Source organism: Colletotrichum lupini, chromosome 10 (assembly GCF_023278565.1).
Source record: "Colletotrichum lupini chromosome 10, complete sequence".
Lineage (NCBI taxonomy): Eukaryota > Fungi > Ascomycota > Sordariomycetes > Glomerellales > Glomerellaceae > Colletotrichum > Colletotrichum lupini.
The window spans coordinates 1007850-1022436 of record NC_064673.1 but is presented as its reverse complement, the minus strand read 5'-3'; the positions used below and the strand labels follow the sequence as shown (position 1 = coordinate 1022436).

Below are 14587 nucleotides of genomic sequence, written 5' to 3'. Positions count from 1 at the left end.
TACACAGCCGAGTCTTAGCATTTCGATCCAATTCGTCTCTGGGGGCAATGTCCCTAGATTGAGCATGCATCTTGATCTTACCACAGACCAACCCGGACTTATGCCCCGCTCCTGGCCCGGGGTCGCGGGTCAACTGTCATCGCCTGCATTCAGCCTGAATATAGACGAGCACGCCAGCACCACGGGTCTGGTCCAATTTCAAGCCAACTTTTTTTTTCTTGAATTACGGCAATGTCGGATGTCCATGTCGGTAGGTAGGAGAGAAACAAACAGGAAACCCCGCACAACCTATGTAGTATCCCTGGTTTGCATGACGAACGAGCCAAACAGCTCCCCAACCCATTCTCCAAGGATCAAGAAGCATTTCCAACTTCGCGCCTCACTTGCCGGCCGTAGCTCCTCGCGTCGGCAGCTCGACAGAACCAAGCTAGTGCTGGACCGATGTGACGGGTATGGAGCTCGAGGATATGTTTTCCCCAACTTACCCCTCATCCATGATGATGATGGGATCTGGGGAAATTACAGATATTTGATATCTCTTCTACCGAACTCCGCATCACGCGGGTTCGTCACCGCTCTCCCGCCCTGTACGCGGGGGAAAGCTCCTACTACCTACGATCCGGCCCATTTCATAGGCGGCCATTCTTCGTCCGTCTCTGAATCGGTCGAGCTTCCCCCGCCCCTCCCGATCCTAGTGTCCCGGATGAAAGGACCTATGGCCCATCATGACGCAAGAATGTGAGGCTATGGGGGTCAAGCCATGGGTGAGAGCTATATGAACATCAATCCCCAGATATCGAAGCTATGGCGGTTGCTTATTCTGGTCCCCGCTGCCCTTCCCGACCTTTCGAAAGTGTCTGCCCGGCCGAGTGTTTTCGCCCTGCGAGTCTCTTACCGCCGTTATGCTCCCCCTCGTCGTCGCAGCTCTAGCCTCAGTGGCTACAGCCTCCCAATGCGGTCTGAAAAAGTTTGAGAACCTAGTGGCCTTCGGCGACAGCTACACCGACGAAGGTCGGCTCTCGTATTTTATCAACAACAACGGCACGGCTCCCCCGGCCGGCACTCTGCTACCGCCGAGCAACTCGACTGCGAGCGGCGGCTATGCCTGGGGCCGGATCGCGGCCAACTCGACGGGAGCGAACTACTACGGCTACGCCGTCAGCGGCGCCACCTGCTCCAACAAGATCATATCGCGCGACTTCGCAGCCATCAAGCAGCCGTTTCCATCCGTGCTCGACTACGAGATACCGGCGTACAAGGCTGACACGGCCTTTGAGACGCTCTATCCGAACAGAAAGGCGGACAACACGGTCTACGCGCTCTGGATCGGCACAAACGACCTGGGCTACGGCGCGTTCCTCACCGACACCAACGCCGCCGGCACGACCATCTCCAGCTACGTGGACTGCATCTGGGAGGTCTTCGACAACGTCTACGAGACGGGCGGGCGCCACTTTGTCCTCTTGAACATCGCACCACTGGAGCAGTCGCCGCTGTACGCCGCGACGGGGCCGGGGAAAAGCGGGTTCGGGAACAGCCAGTTCTGGACCAACAAGACGGCGTACAATACGACGGAGACGGAGTTCAAGATGCTCGAGTACAGCACCAGCGTCAACACCATGTTTGACTACGGCGCGCCGTTCCACCTGCTCGTCAAGAAGCGCTGGCCCGGGGCGAGCTTTTCAATCTTTGACGTGCACTCTCTGCTGCGGGACGTCCACGCCGACCCTTCGAGTTACCTATCGTCGCCTGCGAACGTGACGGCACCGTACCGGACCTGCGATGCAGTGACTAGGGCCTGCGTTGACTCGTCGGAGGCCAAGTCGAGCTTTTTGTGGTATGACGAGTTGCATCCTTCGGAACGTGCGGGTAAGTCTAGGGTGTTTAGCTGGCTCTTCTTTTTGTATGGATGTTGGGCTAACGGAAGTGATATCGAAAGATGAGATTATAGCGCAGAACTTCATCGATGTTGTGTACGGCAACTCGACGTACGGCACAACATATACGTCGTGAGGGCCTCGTATCCGGCCAGCTACTGTTGGGTGGGGTTTATGCTTGAAGGATCCATGGGCTGGTGGCAATGTTGGAGGTAAGATCAACGGGTAATGGAATGAAGCCTTTATAATGTCTGTCTTGAGAGAACAAGAGTCGGCATGTAATGGTAGGAAATACAAGGAAGTCTAGGAACTGTAGGAAGGTCCATCTGGCCTGGTCCCTGACCTGGCATCAGGGCGTCTACTTAGCTTTCGGTGAAATACTACCTAGGTACTTCAAGGCTCCAGCAGGCACTGCGATGCCAGACCATGCGAGGTGCTTCGTCTAGCGGCAGACACCGTCCTAGTCTCGACATTTAGACGTATTCAGAGGTGCCATATCACATCACTGCAAGGCGATTCTCAATCTTCCCAGTTTGGCTTTGAATCATGCTAGTCTCTTACTTGCAGGATGAATGCTCTCTGCTAATCAGATACTCGAGCATCAACAGAGGTACGGGTACAAGGTACCGGTAGGTAATTGATTCAATCTTGCCTTCTATTATTCTTAAGAAGTTCGAGGAAGGAAGGGGAGACATGACCCTTGCCGGCTGCAGGCACACCCCTGTCATGCTGAAGTGGAGTCTTCGATATAGTCCAATCAAAGGGCAGTTTCGCCTCGGCTCTTCGACTGCTCGATTAACGTCCCGAGGTACGTACTGGCCACCTTTCGCACCTTCTGGGTTCCAAGCGCAGGTTCGCAACAGGTTTCCAATGACCCCGGCGCGTGCCCCCCTCCCCCCCCTTCCCAGAACGCCCCGCCGTTTCTCAAGCTCCCCCAGGGCCCATGTGGAAAAGCAACGCAGGAAAATTCTGTTTCTGCCTTTCCACGTCCCTCTTGCCTATGAATGCCTGGTTGACACCTCACACAACACGACACACCGACACCCCGATATCTCGCTCGCTCGCTTCCCACACACGCGGCTCCCTCATTTCTCACACACACCCAGACAATATTAATCGCCGGATCGCAACTGGACTGGAACTCTAGACAAGGTTACCGCCGCGCCGCCACACCCGCTCTCACCTCACCTCATCTCACCTTGCCTTACCGCACACCGACACACCGATACCGTGCCGTGCCGTTCCACGCCTGGCCTCCCTATCCGTACCTTACCTTACCTCTCTCTCTCTCCGCTTGATGCTCCACGCCCGCCGTCACTCACACCAAGGCCGCATCTGAGGTCCTTTCTGTTGTCCTGTCGTCGTGTCAAACGTACGCAAAGGGTTGCTTTGCGTCCTGTCCCTTCGCTTCCAACCGCACCCTACCGTGCCGTCTTGCACCAGCCACCCACCCCTTCCGCTCTCCGCGTATCCTTCTATCTTACCTTTACTTTCTAAAAAGGTACCTACCGCGTGGGACCTTGCCAGCTTGCCTACCTTACGGATACTCCGTACCTTATCCAGCTCGGCGTCGTTCCTGATTCAAGTGGCAGCCCGGCGCAGACCACCACCCGATTGCCATCTGCTTGCTCTAGTCTTGTCTCACCGGCCCGCGCTGTGGCACTTTTTGGGACGCTCCTTGGCTCCTTCTTTACCAGATTGGACATTGTCAATCATCGAGCAATTACGGATACGCTTCTCACAATCCCTTCCTGCCTCATCTCTCACTGGCAACCTCTCATCTGGCGCCCCATCACTCCACGTCATCTCCCACCCATTACCCGTACCAAGCCCTTCACCCTTTCTCACCGTACCCATCTCATTCACTTTGGACCCCTGATTTCCACATTCTCACACCCCCGTGTGCTCTACTTCCCTCTACTTACCTAGGTACTGTACCTACTGAGAGGTTTACCCAAGGTAGTGGACGAGTACGGACGAGACCGAGACAAACAGGGCCGGCCTCATCCCAGCCCCCAGGTACCTTATACCGCTACGCCATACCAAACAGCCAGGTACCCCCGAGTGCAGAGACAGGAACTGCTGGATTCGCTCCGTATGCATGGTTGTACCTTAATACGAAATACATCCATCATTGGCAAGTCGCAAGCCGATTCAATCCGCTCATAGGCCAAAGAGTCTGGCTGTCAGTTCGCTCACAGTCTATCGAAGAGACAAGCCAGCCCATTGACGCCGGACGATACAACCCCTGTCCCCCACCGCTCATCACGCACGTCAAGCAGCAAGCAAACGAGCCAGTCATCCCGCCAGCCTAACAAACCTGCGGCCCGGACAGGCCAGGACCACCTCGCTTTACTCCACGCACTCCCCGCCGCCCGCCCGCCGTTCTTCTCTCTTGTTGCGATCGACTTGACGAAACGTCGCCCGCCCGCTGCGGCCGCGCCTCTCTCTCACCTCCTCCGCCCAGTTTAGGCCAACCCAGTCCAACCCAGCCAAGCGCGAGACAACAAGCGAACCAGCCAGCCAGCCAGCCAGCCCGTGTCTGACCGAGTCTCAAGCCCGAGTCTATTGCTACAGTACCTTATCCGTACGGATACACGCTCCCACGCTCTTCTCGACTAGGCCCCTTGGGACCCCCCCGTTCAACCTGTTCCTTGGGACCATCGCGTCAAGCAAGCCCCGTCCCCCCAAAACCATAATAATAATAATAGCTCCGCGCCCATCCTATCCCATCCCGTCCCAGCCATGTACGCTCCCGGCTACGGCTTCTCCAATGTCCCTCCGAACTTCAACACCAGCGCCCCACCTCCAAACCAGAACCCTCACATGCAGCCAGGCTCTGTCCCAACCCAGCCGGGCCAGCAGATGATGTACAACCCTAATCAATTCGCTGGTATGCCCGGAGGCCAGCCCGGCTTCGTCGGCGGTCCCAATCCCGCCATGATGTCGGGCGCTGGCCCTGCAGGCATGATGCAGAACGCCGGCATGCCACACATGGCTGCCAATGGTCAGAGTGAGCTCCCCCCTTCCTTGCCCTGTCTTTGCCCGTGTGTGTGTCCACGTCTCGCCATCGGTCAGAGAGTCTCGTATCTGCGTCACGCCCTCTGATGCTGCCTCGTGGCAGCATGTATTGCCCGTCGATGATCGAGACAAAGATCGTGGTGCCACGCGATCGCGTCTGTCTCGCAGTCACTCCGTCACCATAGTCATCATCATCGTCAACGGACACCCGCCAAACGACATGGCACCACAGCATCTTCCAGCATCTATCCATGGGAACACGCGTTTGCTAACATCAATGTCTCTACCAGTGGGCTTCCAAAACCCTTACCAGGGCAATCCATACGGCGGCAACATGCCCGCGCCGGGCGGTCAACATCCCAACTTTGGAGGAATGCAAGGCTTCCCGATGAATGCGGCGGGCATGACGCCTCAACAACAGCAGCAGATGATGATGCAGCAGCGCATGCAAGCGCAGCAGGCACAGCAGCAGCAGCAACAACAACAACACCAACAACACCAACAAGGGCAGGGACAAGGCAATCATGGAAACCAAGGCGGCATGCAGTTGGGCTCGACACCTCAGAGGCCGATGAGCGCGGCGCAAGGTGGACAAGGCTCTCCAAACAATGCGATGCAGCAACAGCAACAACAGCAGCATCAGCAGCACCAACCTCAACATCCCCAGAACCCTCAGCAGCAACACCAGCAGAACCAGCAACATCACCAGCAACAGCAGGGTCAGCAACAGCAGCCGCCACAATCGCAAAACCAGCAACAACAGCATCAGCAACAACAAGCTCAACATCAACAGCAACAACAGCAACACCAACAGCAGCAGCAGCAACAACACCAACAGCAGCAAGCACAGCAACAACAACATCAGCAAAACCAGCCTCAACAACAACAACACGCGCAACAGCAACAGCAGCAGCACCATCCCACATCGCAACCTCAATCACATGGCCAGACTCCTGCGGCGTCAGCGCACCAGCACTCGGCTTCCATCGCGTCCGTGACGACCCCTCAGACCCCGACATTCCCTCAACATAACCAGAACGCGACTGCAAATGGCACATCGTCGGTATCGACGCCCCTTAGTCCCGGCAGCGAGTCCCGCGAACAGGAGAGGTTTTCACTGTTGTTGGAGATCAATCAAGAGCTGTTGTTCGAGTCGATGCAGTTGCAACACACGCTAAGTGAGTTGAAGAAAGAGACACCAGGAGAAGGAGATCAGGCGAGGAAACCGACCCAAGAAGAAGGGTCGGTTCAGCAGGACTACAGCCAGTAAGTCACTAAGACAGACATGAGATGGAAAACAAAGGAATACTGACACTTTTCTTCACAGTTGCATGCGACGACTTCAAGCGAATCTCGCATACCTAGCCGCTTTGGCCGATCGCAAGGGAAACGTCCAGGTTCCTCCATCGCCCGCTTACCTGTCCTCCCCGCCACTGAATATGGCGCTCAAGATCCGAAACTCAACTCCGCCAGGCGACATTCCCGAGAACAATCCAGACCCGATGACAGACCGCGAGGAACGATCCAAATACCTATCTGAGCTGTACAGAAAGCTTCAAGCGCTGTTTCCAAATGCGGACCCCAAGAAGGAGCCACCGTTCCAGGCCGCGGGCCGCCCTCAGGGTCAACCGGGGCAGCAGGGACAAGGTCAGCGGCCGCCGAGCCACCACGCGAGCCCCGCCATGGCTCAAGCTCAACGGCCCATGCAGATGCAGAACATGCCCGGAGCACATCAGCAGCAGGGCATGTCTCTATCATGATCAAGGCGTGAGGAAGCGGCATGGATCGGACTCGGCCATTGGGTAACATGGTGGTGTTCAGGACCCTAGGGAGATGTATAAAAGAAAAATAAGTCACAGTTTTTGGCGCGGGTGGCGGGTTCTCCCGCTGGCGCCCTCTACGTTGGAGAGCCATAGCTGGAGATGTCCGCTACAAACTTTGTTGCGTTTGGAGCTGTACGAGGTGCAATCGCGCGGCGTTTGATGGATTTAGAGGAGGCCGTCAGCCAAGTTTGCATAGACTATACTCTTTGGAGCCGATGGAGTTGCGGCATACTGTGTGTTATATAGGTCGGCATAGGGGAAGCACATTGGCTCGAAAGAGGTGGATGAGACGAATTGAAGATTGGATAATCAAAGGGCAGGCGCTATGTTGTCTTGTGAATTGTCACTGATGTGTGTGCTTATTGGATCCTCGCGACCCCAGGATCGGATATGTTTTGACTCGGGCCGGTGACAACCGATACCGAGACAGCTTCATCGACGGCCGTGCCATTCTATGCGGTTTGTTGCGGTTGTACAGACACTAACTAACACAACGCGATGAAGTCATTCATGGATGTGTATCATTGAGAGAGAGGCATATGTGCCAACACCATCGAATTGTCTTAACTTGGATGATATTCACGATCGTATTAGGATAGATCGAGATATATCTTATGTATACGATAATCTCTCGATACCAACATATCTCCATCTATAGAGTCTATGGAGAGGTGCGCTTGGGGCTTGCGCAAGGACAACAGGCAGGTGGTGTAAGGGGAACCTCATAATCCCGCGCCACGGCAGGTTTTGTATCTGACGCTGTCTGTCCCGAGTGAATGGCATACTCTTACACGTCTGTGGGTTTTCCGAAGGGCCGTGGGCTGGAGCTATGGTACGGTGCCACTGCCCCCCCCCCCCCCCCTGCTGTCCCATCGTTATGAAAAAGGATTTGGGATATGCAGACTCTGGATGGAAGCTACGGGATCTGAACCGTAGTGTCTGTGTGTACATGGAATTCGGAAATGCAAGAAAGTCTCGTGATGGCGATATTGAGAGTTCAGGCAGCGGAGATACGGAGTGATGGCATTCTCTGTACCTTGCGCGGATACGCATGTTGTGTGTATGCGTACCGTGCCTTGTCTACGAAGTGTACATCACTTGTGGATCGTGGATATCCAACAGGTTTACGGATGCTGTGAAGTCACTGTAGCATGAAGGCTGAAGCCGAGGAAGGACCCCCTTGGACCGCTCGTTGGGCTGGGCGTTTGTGGATGCGGTTGGGTACTCGGTAATACCCGGCAAATGGGAGGAGGGAAGAGAAAAAAAAAATCACGAAATGATGAACAGAGTGGAACCCGGAAGCTCCCCGCCGGCGTGTTTAATTCCAGCGTTTGTCATTCAGCCTTCTACTTCGTAGATGTTGGACTCTGGGCTGGAGGATGGGTTGGGAGATGACGGAAATGTGCCTGCCGTCGTGCAGCACGCGTGGAAGCTTGTTTCTGTGCAGGTGTGCTGCAGCCTGCAGGAAGGGGGGGGGGGGGGGGCATGGCCCGTGATTGGATTGCTGACGGGTGCTAGCGGTTCCGTACCTTGCAGAAAGTGGCTGCTTCTTTTTTTTTTTTTCCACGCGTGCCTTTTTTTGCTGCTAATTTCGTCCGAGCTTTCGAGATGATTTGTTGTATTTTCTCTTGGGTTGGTCTGGCCAGCCACGGTCTAACAGATAAATAGCTATTGGTCCTTTGTTTCGTTGGCGGTGTTGATCCTTTTTGACCGTTGGTGCTAGAAATAGGGGGTTTGGTGATAGGAATTGCCATACTCGGTACAATTGATGCTGTTCATGATCAAGCGAGGTACGGATACCCAGGTAGGCGAGCGACGAGCGGCGAAGTGATGTAAACAGGTCCCGGGTTACACGTCAGAGACAAGAGGGCGAATGAGCGCGTGGGATTCGCGGTTTTTCGTTTGTGAACCCTTACCCCCGGTGCCCGCCCCTTGGGAAATTGAGTTCCCCTCTCTTGCTATCCGGTTCATATGAAAACGTTGTCATCAATTAAAACGCTTCTTACCCGGGCATCGCATCGTTTGTCAACTCCCTCCATGGCGTCCGAGGCTGCCTAGCTGCATTCTAGGCAATAGTCATCCGTGGGCACACTTCGTACATGCATAGGTAGTATCTTGTTTGCGAGCCCCCTTTCTCTCATGACCGCCCTGTGATGTGACCATTGAATTCCATACTCAAACGGAGAAAGGGAAGCATGTTCTTTCCAAGAACATGCCACAGCAGGGCTCTAGGTATCATCTATCCGTAGTTCCCTTTTCCCAGCATGGATTCCCGAGTCCCCCTTTGACCGCTCACTTCATTCCAGACCAGTCGAGATTCGCCCAATCCCCATTGCCAACGCAACCCAATCTCATCTGATCATCACCCCTCTGCCTTGCCCCCTGTCGCACATCCCGCATTCTTTCCTATGTGCCTATTCATCAGACCAAGACTTTTTTACTACCCCGTGAGACCACTGCTCCGTACTGCAACACCACCACCACCAAAAAACCGCCACCAAGCCCTTGGGGATCGACCGGGCTTGGAAACAAACGCCACCTGGTATCCGCGGTGATCTTAGCTAAACCACACTCGAGCTTCCCAAGCTATCCGCGCTAGAATAGGCGAACTCTTTGGCCCTGGCAACGTCTGAACTGCCACTGCCTGACTGCTCAGCTGTGGCTGCCTCTTTCTCTCGTTCGTGTCTTTCAGTGACCGCCTCCCCCTTCCCAAGTCCACGTCTCCCGGTGGCACAGGGCCTGTATGTAGTAGTAAATCCAAAGTGCAAGTGGAGGAAGTACCTACGGATTACAGTGCTATCCAGGAGATTCGAGAGGCTGCAATTGCCAGTCCATCGGCATCCACCTACCCTGGGCCGCCCACCCCAGCGTTTCAGCGTCCTTGGCTCCTCGATGAAACGACATAACCACAGGAGCACTTGACCAAGTTGACTGACACGCCTGCAGGCCCAATCCCAATCTCAATCCCCTCCTGTCGCCGTCCAATCCTTTCTTGATTCTTCCAGGTTGACTCTTCCAAGCTCCCGGTTCTCCCTCCAGTTCCCATTCAATCCCTCAAAGTTCGCCCTTTGCCCTCTCGACTGTCCCAGGCTTACCTACTCATCATCCTCCCCCCGACTTCGCTCGTGGCTCTTCCAAGGAGGCTGCCCATCTGTGGATTCCCCCCGTTTTCTTTTTTTCCCCTCCCGCTGCTGCGCTGCCGTGTCGTTCGTTACTCGATACCCCCTGGCTCTCCATTGAACAAGGAAACCGTTGGAGGAGATATTTCGGGACCCAAAGCCACACCCACCCGCCGTTGCAGCAAGCAGCAGCCAGCCAGTCACTTTGTTGGACACAACCACCACCCGCACCGAGTCTTGCTCTCTCTGCTTGCTGTGTTACCGCTGCCAACCTTGTGCACATCCCTGATCATCCGCATTGCTTGTGGCTTTTCAACTCATTCTCCTGCCGCTCGCCCTCCTCCCCCCTACCCCGTACGCAATTCATTGGGTGCGACAGTCTTTGGGCTCGCGAGCCGCCCACCGAGAACGTTGAACCACATCGAGCCTCGAATTCGGGAAACTTGTCGAGAGACGAGATTGGCCTGCGAGTTTATGAGTCTTGGAAACAGGGCCACGGCCGCGCGCACTTGTCGTCGTTGACCGTCCTACACGCATACTGTGGGATCACCTTCGACGAGTCCACATTCCAGTCCCTACTGTGATTTCTTGTTGCGAAAACACCAATCAAGCAGCCGGGCGGCCTGGCCATGGACCTGGCGCTGCAGCAACGGGATGAGGTCGACCACAACACCGAGCTGACGCATGCCAAACCCGACACGAGACCCGCTGCCGCCAACGCCAACGCCAACCAAGACGACGACGACCACCGGGAGACGACGCCCAAGATGTTGGCCCACGATTCCATGGTCACTGTCAGGCTTTCCGAGCCGCCTACTCTGACCCTCGACACCAATGTTGGCCCCGATTCACCCCCGAGGAGGAGACCTAGCACTGTCAAGATTGAAAAGCTTCCCTTCCCGACAGAGACGCTAGAGGTCAAGGCTCAGAATCAGCCAGAGGACGAGACCGACAACACGCCACCGAGCGACCCTACGACGCCGTTACCTGTTACGAACGCTACTCGGAATCTTCAAGACGAGCTTGTGGACTGCGAGGACGAGGCCGAAGAAGAGGGAGACCGCATCACTTCACTACCAGCTAGGGGAACCCTACTCGAGACGCCCATAGAATTTAAGAGGCCCGTGGTGGACGAAGCTGAAGAAGAGGACGAGGAGGAAGTCAATTGGGACGAACTGCAGAAATCCGAAGCACAAGAACCTAGGGACGCGGATACAGACAGAGTAAGTGCATGCTGTGGCTACTCCAACAGTAACTTTGTCGAGGCTCACAGTTCCTAGTCTACAGCCATGTTGCTGGCCATGCTAGAGCAGGAAAACGATAAGTTGGCGACGAACCCCAAGACCATCAAAGTTCAAGCCGTGGAACAAGTGGCCGCTTCCAATCGCCCGAGACCGCCATCAATGGCACAATTACGACACATGGTCCACGGGCCAACGCCACCGGCATTGCGATACTCGATGCTCCCGCCGCCACCAATGACCGATCTCGAGTTTTACGCCGCATTGGTCAAGGACTATCAACAGACGGCAGCTCGATTGCCAACGCTTCTATCGAACAAGATACGCAAAGGCATCCCCCCTCCGCTACGAGGCGTTGTATGGCAAAGCATGGCAGGCGCAAGAGATTCCGCACTCGAGGAGCAGTACGAGCGATTCACGGGCGAGTCGAGCCCCTACGAGCCCATTATCGGCAAGGACCTCGGTCGGAGTTTCCCTGGAGTCGACATGTTTCGCGACCCCGAGGGCGACGGACAACGCATGCTCGGCCGGGTTCTCAAATGCTTCAGTCTCTACGATACGAAAATTGGTTACTGTCAAGGGCTGGCTTTTCTTGTTGGCCCTCTCTTGATGCACATGCCCGATAAACAGGCATTTTGTGTTTTAGTCCGGTACGTGTCAAAATCCCAAAAAGCAAACCCGACCAGCCGCCCGACCCCCCTCACCCGATTTCCTGGGAAAAGGGGTCCGAGAGAAAAAGCAAAACAAGGTTTCGATGCAAATGCAAATGCAACGTTGAGGCTAACATGTTGAGATGGGCAGATTGATGGAACGATATGATCTGCGAAGCTGTTTCCTGCCAGACCTGTCAGGACTGCATGTCCGCATCTACCAGTTTCGAGAGCTTCTTCGAGAGCACATGACACCAGTATCGAACCATCTGGAGGAATTGCAAGTCGATCCGGCGTACGTTTCACAATGGTTCCTCAGCTTTTTTGCTGTTACATGTCCCCTGCCGATGCTGTTTCGCATCTACGATGTCATCTTTGCCGAGGGGGCCCCGGAGACCCTGATGCGGGTCGCCCTATCCCTGATGCAGAAGAATCAGGCCCGGATTTTAGCGTGCACCGAGCTCGAGGATGTCATGCAACTTCTCCTTTCGAGGGGTCTGTGGGATTGCTACCATTACAACGCAGATGAATTTGTGCAGGACTTTGTCAGTTTATCGGGCGTTGTCACCAGAGAGACATTGCTACAGTTGGAGCAGGGGTACAGAGACGCGCAAATTGCTAGCGCTAATGCGGCGCGTTCCTCCGACGTGACCACTGCAGCCTCCCGATTCCTCGGCCGCATTTGGGCTTCCTCCACCATCATCTCCCCGAAGTCCTCCTCCACCCTCAGCCCGGGCCTCACCGCTCCGTCACGGCCTTTGAGCATGCTGCGCAGGAGCACATCGAAGCAGAGCCTGGCCTCCACCCTCAATTCGATGGAAGCCAGCTCCGTCAGCGTTCTCAGTTCTGCATCCACCGAAGCCACCACCGTCTCCCGAGATTCATCAAACACCGACAGCGCATCCATCCGCGAATCGACGCCCATCCCTAGCGGCGGCAAGGCCTTCAATGGCGGCAAGAACAACAAGGAGAATGCACTGCACAACCAGATCGAGGACCTCCTCACTGCACTGACCGAATTGCAACGAAACCATGCATCGCTCGCAAACGAACTCCAAAAGGAACGGGAACAGCGCGAGGACGATAAGCAGGCCGTCCGGTCGCTACTGGACGGTCTGCGCAAGAAGGCCAGCAACGACTCTGTCGGTACCGATGCGAGCGTCGATACTCTCAAGGCGACCGATGACCCCGCAAATGAGGCACGCGAGGGAGGCGAGGGAGATGTGTCCACTGCCAAGACAGGCGAGCAAGATACCCCGTCACCAGGAGACCTATCACAACTCCTCGATAATGTCGAAGAACGATTTGGGCGCCATCCCGGCGGCGGCGTCGAACGCAGAATGTCCAGAGGCGAATCCAAATCGCAAATGCAACAGGAATTGCAGCAACTCAAGGACCAGCTCGCCAGCGCGGTATCACAGTCTCAGGACTACAACCGAAAAATGCACGACCTAGAACAAGAAATTACAACACTCAAGGATCAAGTGCGGGAATCCCACTCGCATACCCGCATCTTGCACCAGGACAAACAGCGACTGGAGAAGCAAATACACACGATGAGAGCGCGGGCATCCGCCGCCGGTGCGGAGAGTAATACTCAGCCCGATGGTGATTCGCCTGTGAGGAAGAGTTCTGCTAGTGGTGCGAGCGGCTTGAGAGAGTTGAAGCTTGGTAGGAGCAAGTCAACCCCGTCCCAAGCTGGATCGATATTCAGCAAGCGTTCCTCGTCAATGCCGAAGCCTCACGACTCGACGCCACCACCGGCTACACAGGCGCCGCCTCCCGTGCCGGCTCCGCCACCGACGGATGACCAGCACGAGGCGTTGCTGTTGGAGCTCGTGCAGGCCAAGACTTCCGAAGCTATCGCCAGGCAAGAGGCCGAAGAGACGAAACAGAAGCTTGAGAGCTTAAGAAAGGCATACAGCCTCGTTACTGGAGAGGCAGCACAGGCACAACCTGCAGCAACGGCGGCAGGAGCGGCAGCGTCAGCGGCCATGGGCGTATTTGGTCGCCTCACGGGAGCAGCGGCAGAGCCCGTCAAGCCCGTCAAGCCTACCACGCCGACGCCCGCCCCAGCAGCAGCAGCAGCCGCCGCAGCAGCTCCCGCGCCCGCGGCGGGAGGCTTCTGGGGTTGGAGGAGATAACCAGGACCCTGTTCGACCTCTTTCATGATCACATCGGCGTTCCAAACCACAACAAAATTAGAGGAGCATTCGGAGCATCTAGATTATTTTGCATTCTGGTTCTTGCAACGGGTACCAGGCCCGTCTGCTTGTCACACCTTCATCACTGCATTCGGAAAGACAGGGCAAGATGGCGGCTTTTTGCATCTGTGGAAGTAGGCCTGCTCCACGCCTGGAGGAGCATTCTTTTTCTTCTTCTTTTCGAAACACAACCCATTGCACGGCATTGGCATTCTAGACTGTTTACTGATTTTTATTATTCCATTCATACCATTCATGGCATCGGAGTTGAAGAAAGGGCACTTTCCAGACCCCGACGGCGGGAGCGGACGGATTATCGTCTCCGCCCTTTATGAAACTAGGGATGTCCGCCGGCCCCATTTGTTTGTTTTCAAAATCCTCTCTCCCCTCCTTCCCCCCTCATGAGCAGAGAGGGATTTGGAGGTTTTATCGGAGGAGCAGGACCCCTTTTTGTCAAAATACAGATAGTATCAGAATACCAGTGGGAAAGAAATTCAGAGTCATGAAGGGATAATCAATCAATACCATGAATCAATCCACGATACGCTGCAAAGTGACTGCCAATGTGTCCTCTCCTGAGTAGATTAGCTACAAGGCGATCTCCATAGCATCTGGAAAGTAGAGCTGTAAAAGCGCAAAGCTACCCTTATCA

At 55.3% G+C, this 14587-nt stretch overlaps 5 protein-coding genes across 5 annotated transcripts; 4 read left to right on the top strand and 1 right to left on the bottom strand.

Moving 5' to 3' along the window:
* Nucleotides 1–725: 725 nt before the first annotated feature.
* Nucleotides 726–2013, top strand: CLUP02_17511 (acetyl esterase; the record flags this gene model as incomplete). The annotated part of the gene is made up of 3 exons (XM_049296420.1): nucleotides 726–764; nucleotides 855–1869; nucleotides 1940–2013. The coding sequence occupies 3 exons, from the start codon at nucleotides 726–728 to the stop codon at nucleotides 2011–2013; spliced, it is 1128 nt and encodes a 375-aa protein (XP_049137644.1).
* Nucleotides 2014–4622: 2609 nt separating this feature from the next.
* On the top strand, nucleotides 4623–6658 carry CLUP02_17510 (uncharacterized protein; the record flags this gene model as incomplete). Its single annotated transcript, XM_049296419.1, has 4 exons — nucleotides 4623–4890; nucleotides 4958–5187; nucleotides 5935–6164; nucleotides 6226–6658. 4 exons carry the CDS (start codon nucleotides 4623–4625, stop codon nucleotides 6656–6658), a joined length of 1161 nt encoding a protein of 386 aa, XP_049137643.1.
* A 422-nt stretch (nucleotides 6659–7080) lies between these two features.
* On the bottom strand, nucleotides 7081–8760 carry CLUP02_17509 (uncharacterized protein; the record flags this gene model as incomplete). Its single annotated transcript, XM_049296418.1, has 6 exons — nucleotides 7081–7173; nucleotides 7513–7548; nucleotides 7820–7918; nucleotides 8072–8153; nucleotides 8522–8679; nucleotides 8728–8760. The coding sequence occupies 6 exons, from the start codon at nucleotides 8758–8760 to the stop codon at nucleotides 7081–7083; spliced, it is 501 nt and encodes a 166-aa protein (XP_049137642.1).
* A 173-nt stretch (nucleotides 8761–8933) lies between these two features.
* CLUP02_17508 (uncharacterized protein) lies at nucleotides 8934–10424 on the top strand (the record flags this gene model as incomplete). The annotated part of the gene is made up of 6 exons (XM_049296417.1): nucleotides 8934–8953; nucleotides 9028–9131; nucleotides 9224–9272; nucleotides 9378–9590; nucleotides 9668–9726; nucleotides 9811–10424. The coding sequence occupies 6 exons, from the start codon at nucleotides 8934–8936 to the stop codon at nucleotides 10422–10424; spliced, it is 1059 nt and encodes a 352-aa protein (XP_049137641.1).
* Nucleotides 10425–10469: 45 nt separating this feature from the next.
* CLUP02_17507 (TBC domain-containing protein) lies at nucleotides 10470–13875 on the top strand (the record flags this gene model as incomplete). The annotated part of the gene is made up of 3 exons (XM_049296416.1): nucleotides 10470–11063; nucleotides 11121–11731; nucleotides 11883–13875. The coding sequence occupies 3 exons, from the start codon at nucleotides 10470–10472 to the stop codon at nucleotides 13873–13875; spliced, it is 3198 nt and encodes a 1065-aa protein (XP_049137640.1).
* Nucleotides 13876–14587: the final 712 nt, after the last annotated feature.